The sequence below is a fragment of the Heterodontus francisci genome, unplaced genomic scaffold, assembly GCF_036365525.1.
Source record: "Heterodontus francisci isolate sHetFra1 unplaced genomic scaffold, sHetFra1.hap1 HAP1_SCAFFOLD_410, whole genome shotgun sequence".
In the NCBI taxonomy this organism is placed as follows: Eukaryota; Metazoa; Chordata; class Chondrichthyes; order Heterodontiformes; family Heterodontidae; genus Heterodontus; species Heterodontus francisci.
The window spans coordinates 1277204-1299076 of record NW_027140485.1 but is presented as its reverse complement, the minus strand read 5'-3'; the positions used below and the strand labels follow the sequence as shown (position 1 = coordinate 1299076).

Here is a 21873-nt window from a genome sequence, read left to right as displayed (position 1 = left end):
TCCTGGTCAGTGTCAGGTTCCTGGTCAGTGTCAGGTTGCTGGTCAGTGTCAGTGTCAGGTTCCTGGTCAGTGTCAGGTTGCCGGTCAGTGTCAGTGTCAGTTTGCGGGTGAATGCCATTGCGTGTGAACGTTTCAGTTTCGATTTTTAGTTTCGATTCCGCTCGGGCGACAGTGGCTCCGGAAACAGAGAGGAGGAGGAGGAGACGGGGGGAGAGAGGAGCTAATCGGCCTGGAGTTACAGCTGAGAGTTTCAAACACTGAATACAAGAAAATCGCAGGCGAGAGAGAGAGAGTGAAGAAGGGACAGGGAGTGAGGGAGGGAGGGACAGGGAGGTAGTGTGAGAGGGTGAGGGAGGGAGTGTTTGACTGGTTGAGGGTAGGATGGGCACTCAGGAGCTGCTGCGCTGCTCTATTTGCCTGGAGAGTTTCCGTTCCCCGGTGACCACCGAGTGCGGCCACAGTTTCTGCAGCGACTGTATCTCAGCGCACTGGGACCGGGAGAGCGGCGGCTGTAGCTGCCCCGAGTGTCGGCACAGCTTCCCCAGCAGACCGCAGCTGGCCAAGAACATCCGCCTGAGTCAACTGAGCGAGGCCCTGCAGCGAGAGAGGGCTGACCTCGACCCCCATCCCGGGGCTGACCCCCATCCCGGGGCTGACCCCCATCCCGGGGCTGACCCCCATCCCGGGGCTGACCCCCATCCCGGGGCTGACCCCCATCCCCGGACTCTCTGCCCGATACACCACAAGCCGCTGCAATTCTTTTGCCGCACGGAGCGACTCAACATCTGCAGCCTCTGCAATAACGAGGACCACAAAAGCCACCAGGTTGTGAGAGTGCAGGAGCAGCTGGAAGAAGCCCGGGTAACTATTACTAACATTGTGAACTAGTAACCAGCTGGAACTAGTAACCAGCATCAATGCGCGTAAACAAAAACTTGCATTTCTATAATAAAAACACAAACATGCTGGAAATACTCAGCCGGTCTGGCAGTATTCAGGGTCACTGAATTGAAACATTAACTCTGCTTCTCTCTCCACAGACCCTGCCAAACCTGCTGAGTATTTCCAGCACTTCTGTTTTTATTGCAGATTTCCAGCATCTGCAGTATTTTGCTTTTGTATGCATTTCTATAGCGCTTTTCACAGTCTCAGTAATTCTGAAGGGGAGTCACTGTTCGAATGCAGAAAAGATCTAACATCACTAACTACAATCCCCAGAGCTAGAATCTCTATTATCACTAAATAGTTAAATCAGAAAAGGTAACTGCCGTTAATATTGCTCGCTGGTGACAACAGCACCAAACTCCCTCAAATTGCAACATGTATCAGTAACTAAATCCCACATCATTAACTAGCTCCATCATTACCACATCGCTGGAGCCTCACTAACTACCGATAGATACATGTGAATGCCTTAACTCCCCAAGGTAAATATGGTGTCTTCTTAAAGGGGCACCACTCCCTATAACCAGAGCGACTCACTATCCCAGTGCACTCCCTATAACCAGAGCGACTCACTATCCCAGTGCACTCCCTATAACCAGAGTGGCTCACTGTCCCAGTGCACTCCCTATAACCGGAGTGACTCACTGTCCCAGTGCACTCCCTATAACCAGAGTGGCTCACTGTCCCAGTGCACTCCCTATAACCAGAGTGGCTCACTGTCCCAGTGCACTCCCTATAACCGGAGTGACTCGCTGTCCCAGTGCACTCACTTTAACCAGAGTAACTCACTGTCCCAGTGCACTCCCTACAACCAATGTGACTCGCTGTCCCAGTGCACTCCCTATAACCGGAGTGACTCACTGTCCCAGTGCACTCACTATACCCGGAGTGACTCACTGTCCCAGTGCACTCAATATAACCGGAGTGACTCACTGTCCCAGTGCACTCCCTATAACCAGAGTGGCTCACTGTCCCAGTGCACTCAATATAACCGGAGTGACTCACTGTCCCAGTGCACTCACTATAACCAGAGTGGCTCACTGTCCCAGTGCACTCACTATAACCGGAGTGACTCACTGTCCCAGTGCACTCCCTATAACCAGAGTGGCTCACTGTCCCAGTGCACTCACGATAACCGGAGTGACTCACTGTCCCAGTGCACTCAATATAACCGTTGTGGCTCACTGTCCCAGTGCGTTCACTATAACCGGAGTGGCTCACTATCCCAGTGCACTCCCTATAACCAGAGTGACTCACTGTCCCAGTGCACTCCCTATAACTGGGGTGGCTCACTGTCCCAGTGCATTCACTATAACCGGAGTGGCTCACTATCCCAGTGCACTCCCTATAACCAGAGTGACTCACTGTCCCAGTGCACTCCCTATAACCAGAGTGACTCACTGTCCCAGTGCACTCCCTATAACCGGGATGGCTCACTGTCCCAGTGCATTCACTATAACGGGGGTGGCTCACTGTCCCAGTGCACTTCCTATAACTGGAGTGACTCACTGTCCCAGTGCACTCCCTGGGCTGAATATTGTGGCACTGGCAGGCACTGGGCCAAAACGGTGGGAAGAATCCTGCCTCTATCATTTGGAGCTCGCCCTTGCAGCACGATCCCATGACTCCCAGGCAATTTACAGCCTGGCGTTGGGGTCCCTGTCCCTTTAAAGACAGAGTCATGCCTCCAAGAGCTGCTGGCCAATCACAGAGCTGACAGCTCAGTGGTCATGGCAATGCCACCAGGAGCAGTGGCCATTGCTGGTACTGTACCAGGCCTGGGACCCAGGACCAGCGGTGGAGACTCGGACCTCAGGTAAGTGAGGTGGGGCCGCATGCCAGAGACCTCCTCCTGGCTTAGTGCCTTTTACTAGGCCTCAAGTAGCCTCTGGGTGTGAAGACCTTCTTCGACCTATCCCATCTCGATTAAACATGGCGAGCCCCACACCCACTCGCCTCCCGTTGCAATTCACTTAGCACCTCCTGCCCCACCCTGCCCACGTCTTCAGAAGGCCCATAAAATTCAGCCCCATAACCAAAGACAGGTTCAGATTAATACACCATTTTCTGTTTGCAATTTGGCAGGAGCAAATTGTGAAGTGTCAGAGGTCAGTGGAGTCACAGCTTCAAATGACATTGGATGAGATTACAGCCTGGAAGGAAAGAGCAGCCTCCCAACAGGTGAGACATTACTCTGCCCTCCAGTGTTATCTTGATGAATGTGTCTTCACTCCATCCTTCATGATATTTGTGTCCGGACTGTCCTCATGGCCTGTGGTGATGGCGTGTTGTAACGGACCTTGTGAGGGCTGTCATTCGCCAATCACCCAGCCCTCCCCTAAGCCCCAACTCACTGGGCAATCAGCCGCAAGCTTGAGGGTTCCATCCCTCAGCCCTTTCACCATGGTGGACTCTGCTCACCCTCAAAATACTGTGGTGGGAGGCAGGGGTGGATTAGGGGAGTGGGGGGACAGTGAGGAGGGGGCAGGGATGGTGTGGGGAGGAGGTGTGGGGAGGGGGGGAGTGGGTGGTAGTGTGGGGAGGGGGCAGAGATGGAGGGGGGGAGGTGGGTGGTAGTGTGGGGAGGGGGGGAGGTGGGAAGCCAGGGTCTTTTGGGACCAGTCACTGATATGATAATGAGACCCTTCCTCCGAGGAGGCTGTGAAATGCACAGTATCTCTTGGTTATACTGCTTTTTCTGCTTCATCCTATTCCTGCCAGCTCCGTGAGGGGTCCCGAGGAGCCCATGTCACAGGAGCCCTTGGAGCAGGCTTTCAGCCACCACTTCAAGAACACCCTGACACAGTTCCACACGGCCTGCTCCCCGGCTCACTGGTTGGACCTGCTGGCCGTTTGACTGTATTAGTCCCCGTCCGTGTAGCAGAGCCTGGTCTCTAATTGTCTCGGCCATCCCTGCCATTGGACAAAGACCTTGTTTCACTCGGACCATGTGGTAGTCGGTGTGCAATGTCCACCCCCTGATAAAAGAACCCACACACAGGCATCTTCCACCCCCTCAAAATAAACTTCAGGATCTGGAATATCAGGATTGGACTATTCGGTCATCTAAGGACCCACAACCCGGAGTGGAAGAAAGTCATCCTCGTTCCCGAGGGACAGCCGAAGAGGAAGATCTCTTGGTCTACAAGCCCTGACTCTGCTCCTGCACCATCAATATATAACCTCACCCTTGTGAGATGGGTGACTCCCAGTACCTGATTGCAGGCTTGTGTGGCTGGGGGAGAGTGGGAGTGTGGGGGGGGGGGGGGCGGGGGCGTGGGGGTTTGTGGGGGGCGGGGGGTTTGTGGGGGGGGGTGGGGGTTTGTGGGGGGCGGGGGGGGTGTTTGTGGGGGGCAGGGGGGTGAGGAGAAGCTCTTCTCCCTGCGGCCCCTCCACTCCCCAACTGATTTAAGCCCTGCCCCATGATCAGACGTCCCCTTTCTAGGAGATTCCTTCTTTTGCCTACAGGCGTCTTTCGAGCGAATCAGAGGGGAGGTGGAGGAGGAATTTTGTAAGCTGCTGGTGACAGTGGAGAGAGCCAGAGGCCAGGTCGTGGCTTCAGTGCAGGATGCAGAGCGAGTGCATCTCCATCACTCTGGAGCAATACTGCAGCATCTCGAGCAGAGAGTGTCTGAGCTCAGGCAGGAGCATCTGGAGCTGCAAACATTGCTGGAATGTCACGACCATATCCTGTTGCAGGTAACACAGGCAGTACCACCCCCTCCCCTTCCCACCCCCTCTCCACCCCCACTTCCTACCCCCTCTTTCCACAGCACCCCCCCGCCACCGTCGCCCACTCCCGTTCCCCCTTCCCGCACCCCCCCCCCCCCACTACCCAACACCCTTTCCCACCCCGCGTTTCCTCCTCTGGTAATGGCAGCCAACTTATACAGAGCAAGATCCAATAGCAGCAATGCCTGTTCATTGCCGAGGCCATGGGCGACATTGGCAAGGCAGGCACTTATTGCCCATTCTTACCTGTCCTGAGAAGGTGGTGATGGGCCTTCTGTTTGATACAATGGAATGTCTTTCTGGGCTACAACAGACACAGTTAAGGATCTGGTGTCACATCCAGGTCCAGACTGGGTGAGGACGGCAGGTTTCCTTCCTTAAAAGACATTTGTGAACTAGATGGGTTTTTAATGACAATCCAACAACTTCACAGTCACTTTAACTGAGACCAGCTTTTTTATTTCCCAAAGTATGTTGGAATTTGAACACGTATTCTCCTAGATCACTACTCCAGTGATAGAAGCCCTCCAATCGCTGACTGTGCAGCAAAAAACCTGCTCAGAGCCAACATGAGGAGACTGAGTTCAATTTGAAGGAAGGACAGTGTCTAACCTCCCCATCTCTCCACTCAGCCTAGTCACACAAACCCTGTGTTTTCTCTCCTCACATCTCCGCAGGGACCACAGATATCGAGGATGACCCCAGACTGTCCTTTGTGTCCAGCACCCCAATCAGAGGTCCCAGAGCACCTGAGCAAACTGAGTACAGCAACAAAAGAATTGTCAGAGCTGCTGAGAGAGCAGTTGGATGTCTTCACCCAGCTGAACATGCCGGTCAGTGCCCTCGCCGGTCAGTGCCCTCACCGGTCAGTGCCCTCACCGGTCAGTGCCCTCGCAGGTCAGTGCCCTCACCAACCAATCAGGCCTCAACCCTAAAGGGCTGCATTTTGTGTCCAGTCACTGGTGGCTGGTTTTAATATAAGACTGTATCACTAAGGGATACATTGAGCAGGACACAGCAAAGGGAAAGGAAGGGCGAGGAAGATGAGGAGGAAGAGTAAGCAGGGCAGAGTGTCTCTGCAGAGCACTGCCCCTTCCCTCTGGCACTGCCTATTGGGGAGGCTGTATTCATATCCACACTATTGGACAGGCCTTAACATGAACCCTGCTCCAATGGCTGTATCCATCCTTGTACTAACCCATTAGGAGGTTAGTCTGATGCAGGGGGAGGATTGTATGGACTGCCACAGTCCAAGCGATGGTTGGATAATGCAGCAGGCTGTTGGGGCCAAATGGCCTATTGTTTCTCCAATTTCTTATGCTCACACCCACACCCACCAAATGCAAAGATCTTGCTAGATGTTAGCCTGGAACTCAGAGCTGTATCTACAGTCTCTCCTCCCCGAGACTGTCTGGAGCTACAGTCTCCCTGGGACCATCTGGAGTTCCTGTCTCCCTTCCCTGGGACCATCTAGAGTTCCTGTCTCCCCTCCCCGGGACCATCTGGAGTTCCTGTCTCCCCTGCCTAGGACCGTCTGGAGTTCTTGTCTCCCTCCCCTGGGAGATGGAAGATGGAGCTGAGTGCTGCAACTGTACTAAACCAATTGGTAGATGTCACTCTGTTGGTTAACTGGTTTGGTTGTTGAGTACATCACCCAGTGAGGTACTGAGCCACCCACAGATCAGGGAGGGCTCTGGCCCCATCCCCACCCTGTGCTGAATTATACCTCATCTGATTATAAACTTGTGTTTTTTAATTAATTCCTATTATGTGACTTAGCCTGAAGTAGATGGTCTGTTAGTGTGGTAAGTTTCTGCCCATTAGAATGATTCAGAGAAGGCAGCATTGTTCAAATGTACAACTGGAGACAAGGATATGTGTTACTACTCAGAAACTAGCCCGTTCAGTGCAGATTTTGATCAGTCACAGATGGACCTGCCTATCGAAGGTGTCCTTATAATTGTGTCATGTTCATGGGAAGTGCAGTGATGGAAAAACAAAATCAAAACAAAGAGGTATATACAAAACAAATTAAAAAGACTGGTACACTTGCCTTCTGAAAGATGGAAGAGAAATTGATATATACCTTTGCCTACACTGAAATACACATTCATGTCTGCTAGAATTAAAATTAAACAACTCATCACACATGGATGTAAGCTATCCACAATGTGAGCAAAAACAAAGGCACTCACAGATGCCGTGTCTCCAGCTACAATCGCTACAATAAAGAGTGAACATCTCTCATTTTATCAAAATGGGCTAAAATCAGAAGCTATACAATTGAAGCTGAGCAGGCAGATACTGATTCAAAAAGGATAGTTTCTGAGGCAGAGAAACTGCCTCACTGTTCAGTTTTAAAAATGAAATCCTATTGAGGAAATGGAGACCCCACAGTGACTTGCAGAGGAGGAGTAGACATTAGTTCACCAAATTGTAGTTCCTCCTAAATGTTGCAGAGAGATTCTGCGAATGGCCCATGAAATCCCTATGGCTGGGCACATGGGTATCTTTTACTGGCTACGAATCCGCAAAGATGTGGTTAAATTTTGTCAGATCTGCCATACCTGCCAGGTTGTTGGGAAACCACAACCTGCAATCAAACCTGCTCCACTGATCCCCATTCCTGCTTTCTGGGCACCTTTCAGTATAGTTCTAATCGACAGCGGGACCTCTACCCAAAATCAGGACAGGTTATCAATACCTTTTAACCACTTTGTATATGGCCTCCCGATTCCCAGGAGCCATACCCTTGAGGAAAATTACTGGCAAAGCTGTATTCAAGGGGTTAACCCAGTTTTTCACCAGATACGGACTCACCGAAGAAATACAGTTGATCAGGGAACCAATTTCATGTCCTGAATGTGCCAAGAGGTCATAAAAAGCCTCAGTATTCACCAGTTGAAATCCTCAGCAAATCACCCACAATCACACGGGGCCCTGGAATGAGTCACAGAATCATAGAGTTATACAGCACAGAAACAGGCCCTTCAGCCCATCGTGTCAGTGCCGGCCATAAGAACATAAGAAATAGGAGCAGGAGTAGGCCATTCAGCCCCTCGAGCCTGCCCTGCCATTCAATAAGATCATGGCTGATCTGTCCCAGGCCTCAACTCCTCTTTCGGGCCTGCTCTGTCTAACCCTCGGCTCCCTGAGATTTCAAAAATCTATCTACATCCTCCTTAAATACATTTAGTGACCTAGCCTCCACAACTCTCTGAGGCAGAGAATTCCAGAGATTCAGCACCCTCTGAGAGAGGAAATTCCTTCGCATCTCAGTTTTAAGTGTGCCCCCTTATTCTGTAACTATGTCCCCTAGTTCGAGATTTTCCCACTAGTGAAAACATCTTCTCAACATCTACCCTGTCAAGCCCCCTTAGAATCTTTTATGTTTCGATAAGATCACCTCACATTCTTCTAAACTCCATTAAATAAAGACCTAACCTGTTTAGCCGTTCTTGATAAGACAACCCCTTCATCCCAGGAATCAGCTGAGTGAACCTTTTCTGAACTGCCTCCAATGCTAGTATATCCTTCCTTAAATACGGGGACCAAAACTGTACACAGTACTCCAGGTGCAGCCTCACCAACACCCTGTGCAGTTGTAACAAGACTTCCCTATTTTTAAACTCTAACCCCCTAGCAATAAAGGCCAAAATTCCATTTGCCTTCCTAATTACCTGTTGCACCTGCATGCTATCTTTTTGTGTTTCATGTACAAGAACACGCAGATCCCTCTGTACTGCAGTATTTTGTAGTCTTTCTCCATCTAAATAATAATCGGCCTTTTTACTCTTCCTACCAAAGTAGATTACCTCACACTTTCCCACATTGAACACCATCTGCCAAGTTTTTGCCCACTCACTTAACCTATCTATAACCCTTTGCAGATTCTTTGTGTCCTCATCACTACATGCCTTCCCACCTATTTTTGTATTGTCAGCAAATTTAGATACTCTACACTCTGTCCCTTCCTCTAAGTCATTAATATAGATAGTAAATAGCTGAGGCCCTAGGACCGATCCTTGTGGCACCCCACTAGTTATGGCTTTCCAACCTGAAAAAGACCCGCTGACCCTCCAACAGTGCAGCACTCCCTCAGTACTGACCCTCCGACAGTGCAGCACTCCCTCGGTATTGATCCTCCGACAGTGCAGCACTCCCTCGGTACTGACCCTCCAACAGTGCAGCACTCCCTCGGTATTGATCCTCCGACAGTGCAGCACTCCCTCAGTACTGACCCTACAACAGTGCAGCACTCCCTCAGTACTGACCCTCCAACAGTGTAGCACTCCCTCAGTACTGACCCTCCAACAGTGCAGCACTCCCTCAGTACTGACCCTACAACAGTGCAGCACTCCCTCAGTACTGACCCTCCAACACTGCAGCACTCCCTCAGTACTGACCCTACAACAGTGCAGCACTCCCTCAGTACTGACCCTACAACAGTGCAGGACTCGCTCTGTACTGACCCTCCGACAGTACAGCCCTCGCCCAGTACTGACCCTCCGACAGTGCAGCACTCCCTCAGTGCTGACCCTCTGACAGTACAGCCCTCACCCAGTACTGACCCTCCGACAGTGCAGCACTCCCTCAGTGCTGACCCTCTGACAGTACAGCCCTCGCCCAGTACTGACCCTCCGACAGTGCAGCACTCCCTCAGTACTGACCCTCTAACAGTGCAGCACTCCCTCAGTGCTGACCCTCCGACACTGCAGCACTTCCTCAGTCCTGACCCTCTGACAATGCTGTGCTCCCTCAATACTGACCCTCCGACAGTACGGCGCTCCCTCAGTACTGCCCTTCCGACAGTGCAACACTCCCTCAGTACTGACCCTCCGACAGTGCAGCACTCCCCCAGTACTGACCCTCCGACAGTGCAGCACTCCCTTAGTACTGACCCTCCAACAGTGCAGCACTCCCTCAGTACTGACCCTCCGACAGTGCAGCACTTCCTCAGTACTGACCCTCCGACAGTGCAGCACTCCCTCAGTACTGACCCTCCGACAGTGCAGCACTCCCTTAGTACTGACCCTCCAACAGTGCAGCACTCCCTCAGTACTGACCCTCCGACAGTGCAGCACTTCCTCAGTACTGACCCTCCGACAGTGCAGCACTCCCTCAGTACTGACCCTCCGACAATGCAGCACTCCCTCGGTACTGACCCTCCAACAGTGCAGCACTCCCTCGGTATTGACCCTCCAACAGTGCAGCGCTCCCTCAGTACTGACCCTCCGACAGTGCAGCACTCCCTCAGTACTGACCCTCCGACAGTGCAGCGCTCCCTCAGTACTGACCCTCCGACAGTGCAGCACTCCCTCAGTACTGACCCTCCGACAGTGCAGCACTCCCTCAGTATTGACCCTCCAACAGTGCAGCATTCCCTCAGTACTGACCCTCCAACAGTGCAGTACTCCCTCAGTACTGACCCTCTGACAGTGCAGCACTCCCTCAGTACTGACCCTCTTTCAGTGCAGCACTCCCTCAGTACTGACCCTCTTTCAGTGCAGCACTCCCTCAGTACTGACCCTCTGTCAGTACAGCGCTGGGAGTGTCAATCTAGATTATGGCTCAGGTCCCTGGTGTAGAACTTGAACTCATGACTTTCTGACATCAAGATGAGAGTGCTACCCATGGTGCAACACTGACACTTAAACCGCTGCCAACTGGTAAATTTTCCAACAAGCAGGAGTTAGTCATTTTGGACTCGGGCAGAAAGAGCTCATGATGAATCTCGCCATTCCCTGGAGCTGAGACACTTTTCATCTCTGAACTACAGTACCTATATTTCCCCATGATTCAGGTATGTTTAATAATCGGAGGGAGAGAAGCACAGTCAGTGGCTCTCTCCAGTTTAACATGGAAACATTGGAGCTCAAATAATATCCATCTTCCTCTCTGCTTCTTCCTATCCAGATACTGAGACAGTAACTCTCTCTGTGTCCAGATCCCTCCAGGAAAGTCAAAATGAAACCCAGTCCAGGCTGGAACTCCTGCAATGTGAGTATCAGGGAGGGAAGATTTATTTTGCATCTAACCCCATGCTGTAACTACCCTGGGAGTGTTTGATGGGGACAGTGTCGAGTCATAGAGTAATATACGGCAGAGAAGGAGGCCATTCAGCCCACTGAGTCCGTGCCAGCTCTCCGCAGAACACTCTAGTCAGTCCCATTCCCCCCGCCCTACAAATTTATTTCCATCACGTGCCCATCCAATTTCCTTTTGAAGTCATTCATAGTCTTCGCTTCCACCCTCCTCATGGGCGTCAAGTTCCAGGTCATTCCCACTCGCTGCGTACAACAGTTCTTCCTCACATCCCCCCCAGCATCTCTTGCCCAAAACCTTCAATCTGTATCCCCTCGACCTTGCACCATCAGTTAATGGGAACAGTTTTCCTTGTGTAACTTATCTAAACCTAATGCATCGGTGCAGACTCGATGGGCTGAAGGGCCTCTTCTGCACTGTATTATTCTGTGATTCTGTCATAATCTTATACACCTCTTATTAAATCTCCCCTCAATCTCCTTTGTTCCAGGGAGAACAACCCCAGCTTCTCCCACCTAACCTTGTCTCCTCTGCTCTCTTCCTCCGGCGGGGGAGCGCCCTGACTGGGGATGACCATGTTCCAGACTCGGAATAGATCCCGGTAAAAGACAGGCAACTCCCTCAGAGAGGTGCGGCTAACGTTCTCCGGCGGGAGCTGCGTGTTGTCTTGAAGGCAGTGACACTGGCGGAAAAAATACGTCGCCAGCGCACACCATCTGGGAGGACGCTCGACGTACAGGTATCTCTGCAGGGTCCCAAGCCGGAGAGTCGCAGCCTGGGTGCAGACACACACCAGCGACTGGCCGCCCACCTCGATCAGGAGACTCAGGACCACGGCAGAGACCCAGTGTTTCCTCTTGCCCCAGAAGAAATCGACAAATTTCTTCTGGATCTTGGTGTCGAATGCAGGGGGTGGGGCCAAAGTGACCAACCGGTACCACAGCATCGAGGCCACCAGTTGGTTTATGACCAGCACTCAGCCCCTGTAGGAAAGCACTCGGAGCAGTCCTGTCCAGCGCCCCAGCCGAGTGGTGACTTTTGCCTCCAAATCCTGCCAGTTTGCCGGCCAGGCTTCCTCAGCGAGGCTAAGGTGAACTCCTAGATAGAGGAGGTTCGTGGTGCTCCATGCAAAAGGTGTCCACTCCTCCGGTAGGGAGTCCACCCGCCACTGACCCACCATTTCTCCCAATTGATCCTCGCGGAGGACGCGGCAGAAAAGGACTGCTGGCAGTCGCGCATCTTTCGCAAGTCAACGGGATCTGTGACCGCGAGGAGCACGGCGTCGGCGTAAGCCGAGTGGATGACCCACGTGCCTGGCCTGTGCAGAGGCAAACCTGTCAACCTCCTGCGAAGCAGGCACAGGAATGGATCCACACAGATAGAAACATAGAAAATAGGAGCAGGAGTAGGCCATTCGGCGCTTCGAGCCTGCTCCGCCATTCATTATGATCATGGCTGATCATCCAACTCAGTAACCTGTTCCCACTTTCTCCCCATATCCTTTGATCCCTTTAAACCCAAGAGCTATATCTAACTCCTTCTTGAAAACATACAATGTTTTGGCCTCAACTGCTTTCTGTGGTAGCGAAATCCACAGGCTCACCACTCTCTGGGTGAAGTAATTTCTCCTCATCTCAGTCCTGAAAGGTTTACCCCGTATCCTTAGACTGTGACCCCTGGTTCTGGACTCCCCCACCATCAGGAACATCCTTCCTGCATCTACCCTGTCAAGTCCTGTTAGAATTTTATAGGTTTCTATGCGAGCCCCCCTCACTCTTCTGAACTCCAGCGATGGTATATAATTGGCTGGACATGGGCAATCCCAAAGCGATGGGGCGCTGTGAAGGACCCGTTAACTTTGACTAGACACTCTGCGGCGGCGTATAAAAGTCGGACCCAGGCCACGGAATGCGGCCCGAGTACAAACACGCGCAGAGTCCTGAAAAGGTATTCGTGATCCACCCTGTTGAACGCCTTCTCCTGATCGAGGGAGAGAAAGGCGACCAACAGACCAGTCCTCTGGAAAAGATGGATCAGGACCCGGACCAGGTGGATATTGTCCTGGGTGGAACGGCCTGGGACCGAATCTAACCCCATTTTTAAAATCTTTTCTAGGTGGCCTTTATACCCCAGGCCCTTTTTATATTTTTCATGACGAGGGGGCCTTTATTCCTCAGGCCCCCTTTCTTTACATAATTTTAATATAACTTTATTAAAAACAGATAAATAAACAAAAAACTCAAATTAAAATGCCATTCTCGGCGTCGACGATGCACTCCAGTCCCTGCGGTGCCCACCGGTCGCGGAAGGCCTCAAGCGTACCGGCGGACACCGCATGCTCCTTTTCCAGGGACACCCGGGCGCGAACGTAACCGCGGAAGAGGGGCAGGCAATCGGGGAGGACGGACCCCCCGACGGCCCGCAACCTGGACCTGTGAATTGCCACCTTGGCCAGGCCCAGGAGCAGACCGACGAGGAGATCCTCCTCCCGGCCCAAGCCCCTCCGCACCGGGTGCCCAAAGATCAGGAGCGTGGGACTGAAGTGCAGCCAGAATTTGAGGAGCAGCCCCTTCAGATACTCAAATAGGGGCTGCAACCTCGCACACTCCGTATAAATGTGGAACACGGACTCGTCCAGGCCGCAGAAAGTACAGCTGGCCTGGGAGTCCATGAACCTACTTAAAAGCCTATTGCACGGGACTGCTCTGTGCAGCACCCTCCACCCCAGGTCCCCGATGTAAAGGGGGAAGACTCCCGCGTAGAGAGACCTCCATCGGGGTTTCCCCTCGCCGCCAGATGGCAACGCGGACCGCCAGGGCGTGTCCGGCCGGCTGACGAGGGCGAGGAAGTGGAGAGTGTGCAGGAGCAGCCCGTACAGGAAACCCCTCCGCGCCGATTGGAATGGCACGGAGGGCATTCCCGAGAAGCGGCTCGGGTTGTGCGGGACCGGCTCCCGAGGAGGGTTTCGGGGCCTGGGTCCGATGAGCAGTTCCGGCCCAGCGGGGGTCAGCTCGGCCGGGATCGCTCCGCACTCCCGAGCCCCCTCGCCACCCGCAGTGAGGGGCGTCCCGGGGGTTTCGGCTACTCCTCCGCCCGCCGGACCGTCCCCGGAGTCAGCCGCCCGGACAGCCGAGGCGCTCTCCTCCGCCGGCGGGGGAGCGCCCTGACTGGAGGCGACCATGTTCCAGACTCGGAAAAGATCCCGGTAAAAGACAGGCAACTCCCTCAGAGAGGCGCGGCTAACGGACTCCACCGGGAGCTGCGTGTCGTCTTGAAGGCAGTGACACTGGCGGAAAAAATACGTCGCCAGCGCACACCATCTGGGAGGACGCTCGACGTACAGGTATCTCTGCAGGGTCCGAAGGCGGAGAGTCGCAGCCTGGGTGCGGACGCACACCAGCGACTGACCGCCCTCCTCGATCGGGAGACTCAGGACCGCGGCAGAGACCCAGTGTTTCCTCTTGCCCCAGAAGAAATCGACGAGTTTCTTCTGGATCTTGGTGGCAAATACAGGGGGCGGGGCCAAAGTGACCAACCGGTACCACAGCATGGAGGCCACCAGTTGGTTTATGACCAACGCTCGGCCCCTGTAGGAAAGCACTCGGAGCAGTCCTGTCCAGCGCCCCAGCCGAGCAGTGACTTTCGCCTCCAACTCCTGCCAGTTTGCCGGCCAGGCTTCCTCAGCGGGACTAAGGTGGACTCCCAGATAGAGGAGGTGCGTGGTGCTCCACGCAAAAGGTGTCATCTCCTCCGGCAGGGAGTCCACCCGCCACTGACCAACCAGGAGTCCGGAACATTTCTCCCAATTGATCCTCGCGGAGGACGCGGCAGAAAAGGTCTGCTGGCAGTCGCGCATCCTCCGCGAGTCAACGGGATCTGTGATTGCGAGGAGCACGTCGTCGGCGTAAGCCGAGAGGACGACCCGCATGGCCGGCTCGCGCAGAGCCAATCCCGTCAACCTCCTGCGAAGCAGGCACAGGAAGGGCTCCACGCAGATGGTATACAATTGGCCGGACATGGGGCACCCCTGACGCACTCCTCTCCCAAATCGAAGGGGCGCCGTCAAGGACCCGTTAACTTTGACTAGACACTCTGCGGCGGCGTATAAAAGTCGGACCCGGGCCACGAAATGCGGCCCGAGTCCGAAAGCGCGCAGAGTCCCGAAAAGGTAATCGTGATCCACCCTGTCGAACGCCTTCTCCTGATCGAGGGAGAGAAAGGCGACCGACTGACCAGTCCTCTGGGAAAGATGGATCAGGTCCCGGACCAGGTGGATGTTGTCCTGGATGGACCGGCCCGGGACCGTGTAGGACTGGTCGGGGTGGATCATGTGGGCCAGCACGGAGCCCAGGCGGGTAGACATAGCCCGGGCAAAGATCTTATAATCCGTGCTGAGGAGGGAGACCGGACGCCAGTTTTTAAGCAGGCGGAGATCGCCCCTCTTCGGCAGCAGGACGATGACCGCCCTGCGCCACGAGAGGGGCATCTCCCCGGTCGCCAGGCTTTCCCCCAGGACCCGCGCGTAATCGTCCCCCAGGACGTCCCAGAACGCCCTGAGGAACTCCACGGTCAACCCATCCAGCCCTGGGGATTTGCCCCTCGAGAGCTGGTGGAGGGCGCCAGTCAGCTCCGCCAACGTGAGCGGAGCCTCCAATCCTTCGGCGCCCTCCAGGCTGACCTGCTGCAGGTCCTCCCACAAAACTCTGCGCGCGTCCTCGCTGGACGGATCCGGAGAGAACAACGCACTGTAATACGTCCGGACCAGGAGGCCCATTCCCTCCGGATCCGTGATGGAGGATCCGTCGTCGGCCAGCAGCTCGACGAGCTGCTTACGGACCCCCCGCCATTTTTCCAGCGAGTAGAAGAAGGGTGAGGCGCGGTCCAAATCTTCCAGGATCTGGATCCGCGACCTCACGTACGCGCCTCGGGACCCTATGAGCTGCAGGTTCCTCAGCGCGCCCTTCTTCTCTTTGTACGCCTGCCACAGGGCCGGGTCCGCGACGGCATGACCGAGGCGGGATTCCAAGTCGAGCACCTCCCTCTCAAGGCGCCCGACCTCGGCCTCCCGCCTCTTGGTCGACCCCTTCGCGTACTCCTGACAGAAGACGCGGATGTGAGTCTTGCCCACATCCCACCATAGCCTCAAGGAGGGGAAGCCCCCCTGCTTCCTTCTCCAGTCGGCCCAGAATCGACAGAACGAGTCCCGAAATCGCACGTCCTCCAGCAGCCGGTTGTTAAAGTGCCAGTACGCGGACCCCGCCCGCGTGCGGAGCGGAGTGAACTCCGCCCACACCAGGCAGTGGTCCGAGCACGGCACCAGCCGCATGGAGGCTGCCGAGACACGGGAGACGTACGCCTGCGAAAAGTAGAGGCGGTCGATTCGCGACCCCCCTCCTCCAGACCTCCACGTGAAGGCGCTGGAGTCGGGATGGAGATTCCGCCAGACGTCCACCAAGTTAAGGGAGCTGATCAGTCCCCTCAACTTCTCCACCGACGCTTGGCCGCGCTGGGGACCGGAGCGATCCCCCACCTCGAGGGTGCAGTTAAAATCCCCCCCGAGGATCATGCACTCGCCGCTATCGATGGAGCTCAAGAGAGCGGACACTTCTTCAAAGAAGCGCGCTTGCAAATCGCCGGGCCTGGGCGCGTACACGTTCACAAAGTGGAGCGGCACGCTACCCAGGCGAACGGCGAGGTGGAGCAAGCGGCCCGGCACTAGCTCCTTGACCCCCAAGATCTCCGGCTGAAAAGTCGGGGCCAACAAGATAGCCACCCCACTAGAAATAGGGGTGAGGTGACTCATGTAGACCCCACCCTGCCACTCCAGGAGCCAGGTGGCTTCGTCTCCCGGAACGGTGTGTGTTTCCTGCAGAAAGCTCACCGCGTATCTCCCTTCCCTAAGGACTGAGAGATTGTGAAATCTGCGGTGAGCCCCTCTGCTGCCGTTGATGTTGAGGCTGGCTATGGTTATCTTCATGTCAAAGGTACGTAAAACCCGTCACCAACAGCTCACTGTGAGGAGGGAGTGGAAGTGCACCTGGCCCTCCACTCCCCCAGCAACCCATTGAGGAACACATTAAAACGGCGCCTCTCAACCAGTTTCACGTCCGCGCGCTTGCCCGCTATCTTAAGGGCGGCACGGACGGACTGGATGATCAGCGCCAGATTCGACCAACGGTCGAGGGCCAGCTGAACTTTATTGCGGCAACCTCTGCAAGCCGCGAGGAAATCCCGGAGTTCCGCCGTGGGGATGAGAGGAGATTCGGTGGGAGGCACGAGGGACTCCACCACCTCACTGGCGATGGAATCAAGATCATCCTCCGTGCCCCGCACCGAATCCCCATCCTCCTCCGGGTCGTCACCGCCAGCGGCCGACACATCCACCACACACTGTGGGGCGGACGTCCCGGCCGCGCCAGCTGGTCCCGCCTCCGTCACGATCCCACCCCCAGGATCGATGGCGGAGGAGTCCTCTCTGGGTTCTATTGTGAAACTGGAGCCTGTAGGCACCAGCGGTTCAGGACCCCCCTCCACCTCCATCCCCAGGCCAATGACTGGTCCAGGGGAGACAGAAGTTCCGGACTCCGGGAAACCAGCCGGAGCCGAGACTGGAGGCGGCGAGAGGAGGCCATCTCCCGCTCCGCCAGCACCCACAGGCCCAGCAGATGGGGCAGCATTCTCAGTTATAACTGGGTCGGGTGTCTCCTGGTTGGTGGTGGACTCCGGCTGGGAGGCCCGACCCTCTGGGGCCTCGCCCTCCCCTTCATTCAGGACACCCGACCCAGTAGCAGTGGCGGAATGGGCGGTTTCCCCAGGCTCCCCCACCACAAGCAGGGCCCCACTTACTCCTTCAGGAGGGGCCTCACGTACCGGGGCCATCCCCTCCCCTCCATCCTGAGGAATAGGGAGCACCTGCCCGGACTTTGCAGCCTTGGTGGTGGCGGTAGGGGGCACCTGAGGACCAGAAACAGGAGGCAGCTCCCCTCCAACAGATGGGCCCTGCACCTCAGGGCCCTGTGTTATTTCTGTGGAGGGGTGCCTTCTCCTCTTTTTCGCACTTGGGCGCGGAGACTCAGAGACCTCCATGTCATCAGAGGCCTCCGCCTCCGCACCCTTTTTTCCTTTTTTAGTCACCCTGGGCCTGAGCCCAGCCCTGGGACAGGTGGATTCCATGGGAATGGGCTTTGGGCTGAGCTCAGGCTCGGGTTGAGTCAAAGTGTCCAGGGGACGCGCCTCACGATGTTTCTTTTTTCCCCGCGTCTTCCTTCCGCTCGGACGGACGCTCCCCTCCCCGCCAGAGGCTGTGAAAACCACAGCCTCCGGAACCGACTGAGCGGTGTCTGTTGGATGTGCGGGGGGAGTGGGAGGAGGTGCTGTGGAACCACTCTGGGCCGCCGAGGTGGAGCTGGCGGCCGGGAGGTTGGGGCAGTCCTTCCGAACATGCCCCACCCCCTTGCAGACGTGGCACCGCGCCCCGTCCGAGGTCCAAAAGACGCGGTAGGCCGTCCCCTGGAACTCCACATTAAATTGGCCCTCCGTGTCCTCCTCCCGCGCCAGCTGCATAAATAACTGGCGGCGGAAGGAGTAGACATGTTGGAGGCTGTGCTCCCGAAGACCAAGCCGGACTGGGGTGATCCCCGACCTCACCTCCCCCAGATGGTGCAGGTGGGGGAGGAGGAGCTCACTGGGAATGAAGGGTGGGACGTTGGACAACATTATCCGATGCGCAGTGGCCCCCAGAGGGTCCACTGGCAGGAAGGTCCCCCCCACAGTGAGCCCTTTACTCAGGGCCAGGGACACCGCCCGCTCGGTCTTCAAAAAGAACACAGCCTTCCCATACATCTTTGAGGCCGCAACAATGGCCGAGGGGCCGACAACCACGGCCATTGCCTTAACGCAGGCCTCAATAGACATGTTGGGGTGGGGATAGCTCTTCACCCCATGGCTGCATGTCAATAATTTAAAGGGTGACGGGGCCACGTGGGCAGCCACAGAAGCTGCAGCTGCGTAGGTAGTAGAGGGCCCCGCCACCGGTGATGAAGGGCTTGCCATGGGTCCAAGAGCTAAACCCACCCCAAATTGTGGACTTGCACACTAAATAACAGATTCACAGAAAAATTTGAAAAGACAAACAAACAAACAACAGGTTAGTGGAGAGGCTGAGGTAAGAGAGGAGAGGCAAAGGCAGGCTGGAAGGGATGACTTGCTTTCTGGAGGTGGTGCTCACAGTACACTTAAAACAAACAGTCTTTGAAGTTGGTCTTCCGGTCTTCTGGTTGGGGGAGTCGTCTTCACCTGGGTCAGCTGAAGCTGCCCAGGCACTATCTATCCCCTTCCGTCTGTTTAGCTGGGCAGCTTCAGCTGACCCAGGCTTGGCAATTGGGGTGGGGAGGGAGCTTTCCTGTGTGCTTTTGCAGCAGCACAGATTCCTGTTGAATTGGCAGCCCCACCCCTTGTTGTTCCAGCCACTTGTTCCTCCCCCAACAGTCCAAAGTAAATTACTGGTGTTCAGCACCCGCCTCCAGACAAAGCCTTGTTTCCAACAAAAAAAGAATGTCACTTTCTTCTCTTTTAAAGGTGATTGTTGTTGGAGTTTTCCTCTGCTTGTTTGTAGAAGCTCTCCCTTGCTCAGTGTAGCTCCTCTCTCCACCTCTGCAACCTCCAACTGCCACCAGCACTGTCAGCTGCACCTCGTTGATGCACTCAGGCTCCCAAATCAGTGGGCAGCCAATCCCCGTGCTGTACCTGTCCTGGGAGTGTTTGATGGGACAGTGTAGAGGGAGCTTTACTCTGTATCAAACCTATTTTTTTTCTTTATACCTGTATCTAACCCCGTTTTTTTTTTCTTTTTATGTCGAGGGGGCCTTTATTCCTCAGGCCCCCTTTATATACACACTTATATTTTAAAATAACTTTATTAAAACCAGATAAATAAACAAAAACTCAAATTAAAATGCCATTCTCGGCGTCGACGATGCACTCCAGTCCCTGCGGTGCCCACCGGTCGCGGAAGGCCTCAAGCGTACCGGCGGACACCGCATGCTCCTTTTCCAGGGACACCCGGGTGCGAATGTAACCGCGGAAGAGGGGCAGGCAATCGGGGAGGACGGACCCCCCGACGGCCCGCAACCTGGACCTGTGAATTGCCACCTTGGCCAGGCCCAGGAGCAGACCGACGAGGAGATCCTCCTCCCGGCCCAAGCCCCTCCGCACCGGGTGCCCAAACATCAGGAGCGTGGGGCTGAAGTGCAGCCAGAACTTGAGGAGCAGCCCCTTTGTATCTAACCCCGTTTTTTTTTTTTTAGCTTTACTCTGTATCTAACCCCTGTACTGTACCTGTCCTGGGAGTGTTTGATGGGGACAGTGTAGAGGGAGCTTTACTCTGTATCTAATCCCCGTACTGTACCTGTCCAGGGAGTGTTTGATGGCACAATGTAGAGGGAGATTTGTTCTAGATTCTGAGTGGGTTTCAATCTGGATTCACTTCAGTATTTCCTTTGAATTACTATCCAATAGTGGTCGTTGTGACCTGCCCTGACACTGCCCTCCATGGTTGAATCACCCAAATAATGGTCATTAGTGATGGGAGTGGGGGTTTTGGAGATGAATGGTGTCTGGGGGTGCGGGGGATATTGTCAGTCTGGGTGAAGTCACTCTGCGATGTGTCCTTATCTCGCGCTCTCTCTTGATGCAGATTTGACGGTGGTGACATTTGACCCAAACACGGCCTCTGACCAGCTGGAACTGAGGGGGAATGGACAGCACGCGCTCAGCTCGCACCCCAGGGTCCAGGATTACCCAGAGCACGTGGACAGATTCAATCGGCTGTGCCAGGTGCTGGCCGTACAGGAGTTCTCAGGTGGCCACCATTACTGGGAGATGTGGATCACTGGAGGCCCAGTGCTGGTGGGCCTGACTTACCGCCAAATCCACCGAAAAGGCCGCGGCATCGCCTGCTTTCTGGGACGTAACCATGTCTCGTGGTGCCTGGAACTGGCTGAGGGCACCGGGAGGCCCTGGCACCATAACCAGCCAGGTGATCCAGTGCCTGCCCCTTACCAACGTCTCGGCATCTACCTGAACTTCCCCAGTCATACCTTGTCTTTCTATGGCATTACTGACAGGGCTGTCCTCCTCCACCAGTTCCAGGCCACCTTCACCCAGCCCCTGCTCCCTGCCTTCCAAATCAACAGGGGGGCCAGCATCCAGATTGGGAACTAGATCCTGAACCCCAAGACCCGGAGTGGGAATGAGATCCTGAACCCCGAGACCCGGAGTGGGAATGAGATCCTGACCCCTGAGACCCGGAGTGGGAATGAGATCCTGAACCCCGAGACCCAGAGTGGGAATGAGATCCTGAACCCCGAGATCCGGATTGGGAATGAGATCCTGACCCCTGAGACCTGGATTGGGAATGAGATCCTGAACCCCGAGATCCGGATTGGGAATGAGATCCTGACCCCTGAGACCTGGATTGGGAATGAGATCCTGAACCCTGAGACCTGGATTGGGAATGAGATCCTGACCCCTGAGACCTGGATTGGGAATGAGATCCTGAACCCCGAGATCCGGATTGGGAATGAGATCCTGACCCCTGAGACCTGGATTGGGACACAGAGCCTGAACCCCCGAGACTGGAAGGGACAAGGTTCAGGGAGTCAGGTTCTGCATGGACATGATTCTTCACTCTGATTGGTGGGGTCACGGACCTGTAGAGTGCTCTGGAGTCTCGGGGAATTAAAGATTAATCTCTTGGACACTGTGAGAAACCTGGGAAATCTCACAGGCATTAAATATAAATGTTGGTTTTGTTCATTTTCTCTGCATATTTTTGTCCGGTAAGAATATGGATGGTGGGGCAGTGTGATTGGAGCAGGAGGTCATGTGATGAAATGTGAGTTACAGTGATGTAAATGAGATTGTGGTGAGACTGGAACCATTGGTGGGCTGAATATTAAAGGAGTGGCCAGACACTGCCTCGTCCTGTCTTCCTGTTCCACACTCTGTCCACCCGCCTCATCCTGTCTTCCTGTTCCACACTCTGTCCACCCGCCTCGTCCTGTCTTCCTGTTGCACACTCTGTCCACCTGCCTCGTCCTGTCTTCCTGTTGCACACTCTGTCCATCCGCCTCGTCCTGTCTTCCTGTTCCA

At 54.9% G+C, this 21873-nt stretch overlaps 1 protein-coding gene across 2 annotated transcripts; it reads left to right on the top strand.

Moving 5' to 3' along the window:
- Positions 1 to 333: 333 nt before the first annotated feature.
- LOC137359982 (E3 ubiquitin-protein ligase TRIM65-like) lies at positions 334 to 21535 on the top strand. Of its 2 annotated transcripts, XM_068025576.1 has the most exons (6): positions 336 to 861; positions 3031 to 3126; positions 4414 to 4644; positions 5355 to 5574; positions 10594 to 10677; positions 20417 to 21535. In XM_068025576.1, exons 1-6 carry the CDS (start codon positions 382 to 384, stop codon positions 20941 to 20943), a joined length of 1638 nt encoding a protein of 545 aa, XP_067881677.1. In that variant the 5' UTR covers positions 336 to 381; the 3' UTR covers positions 20944 to 21535. The 2 variants fall into 2 exon arrangements, with proteins under 2 accessions (XP_067881678.1, XP_067881677.1); XM_068025577.1 differs by lacking the exon at positions 3031 to 3126 and having other exon boundaries at positions 334 to 861.
- The last annotated feature ends 338 nt before the right edge of the window (positions 21536 to 21873 follow it).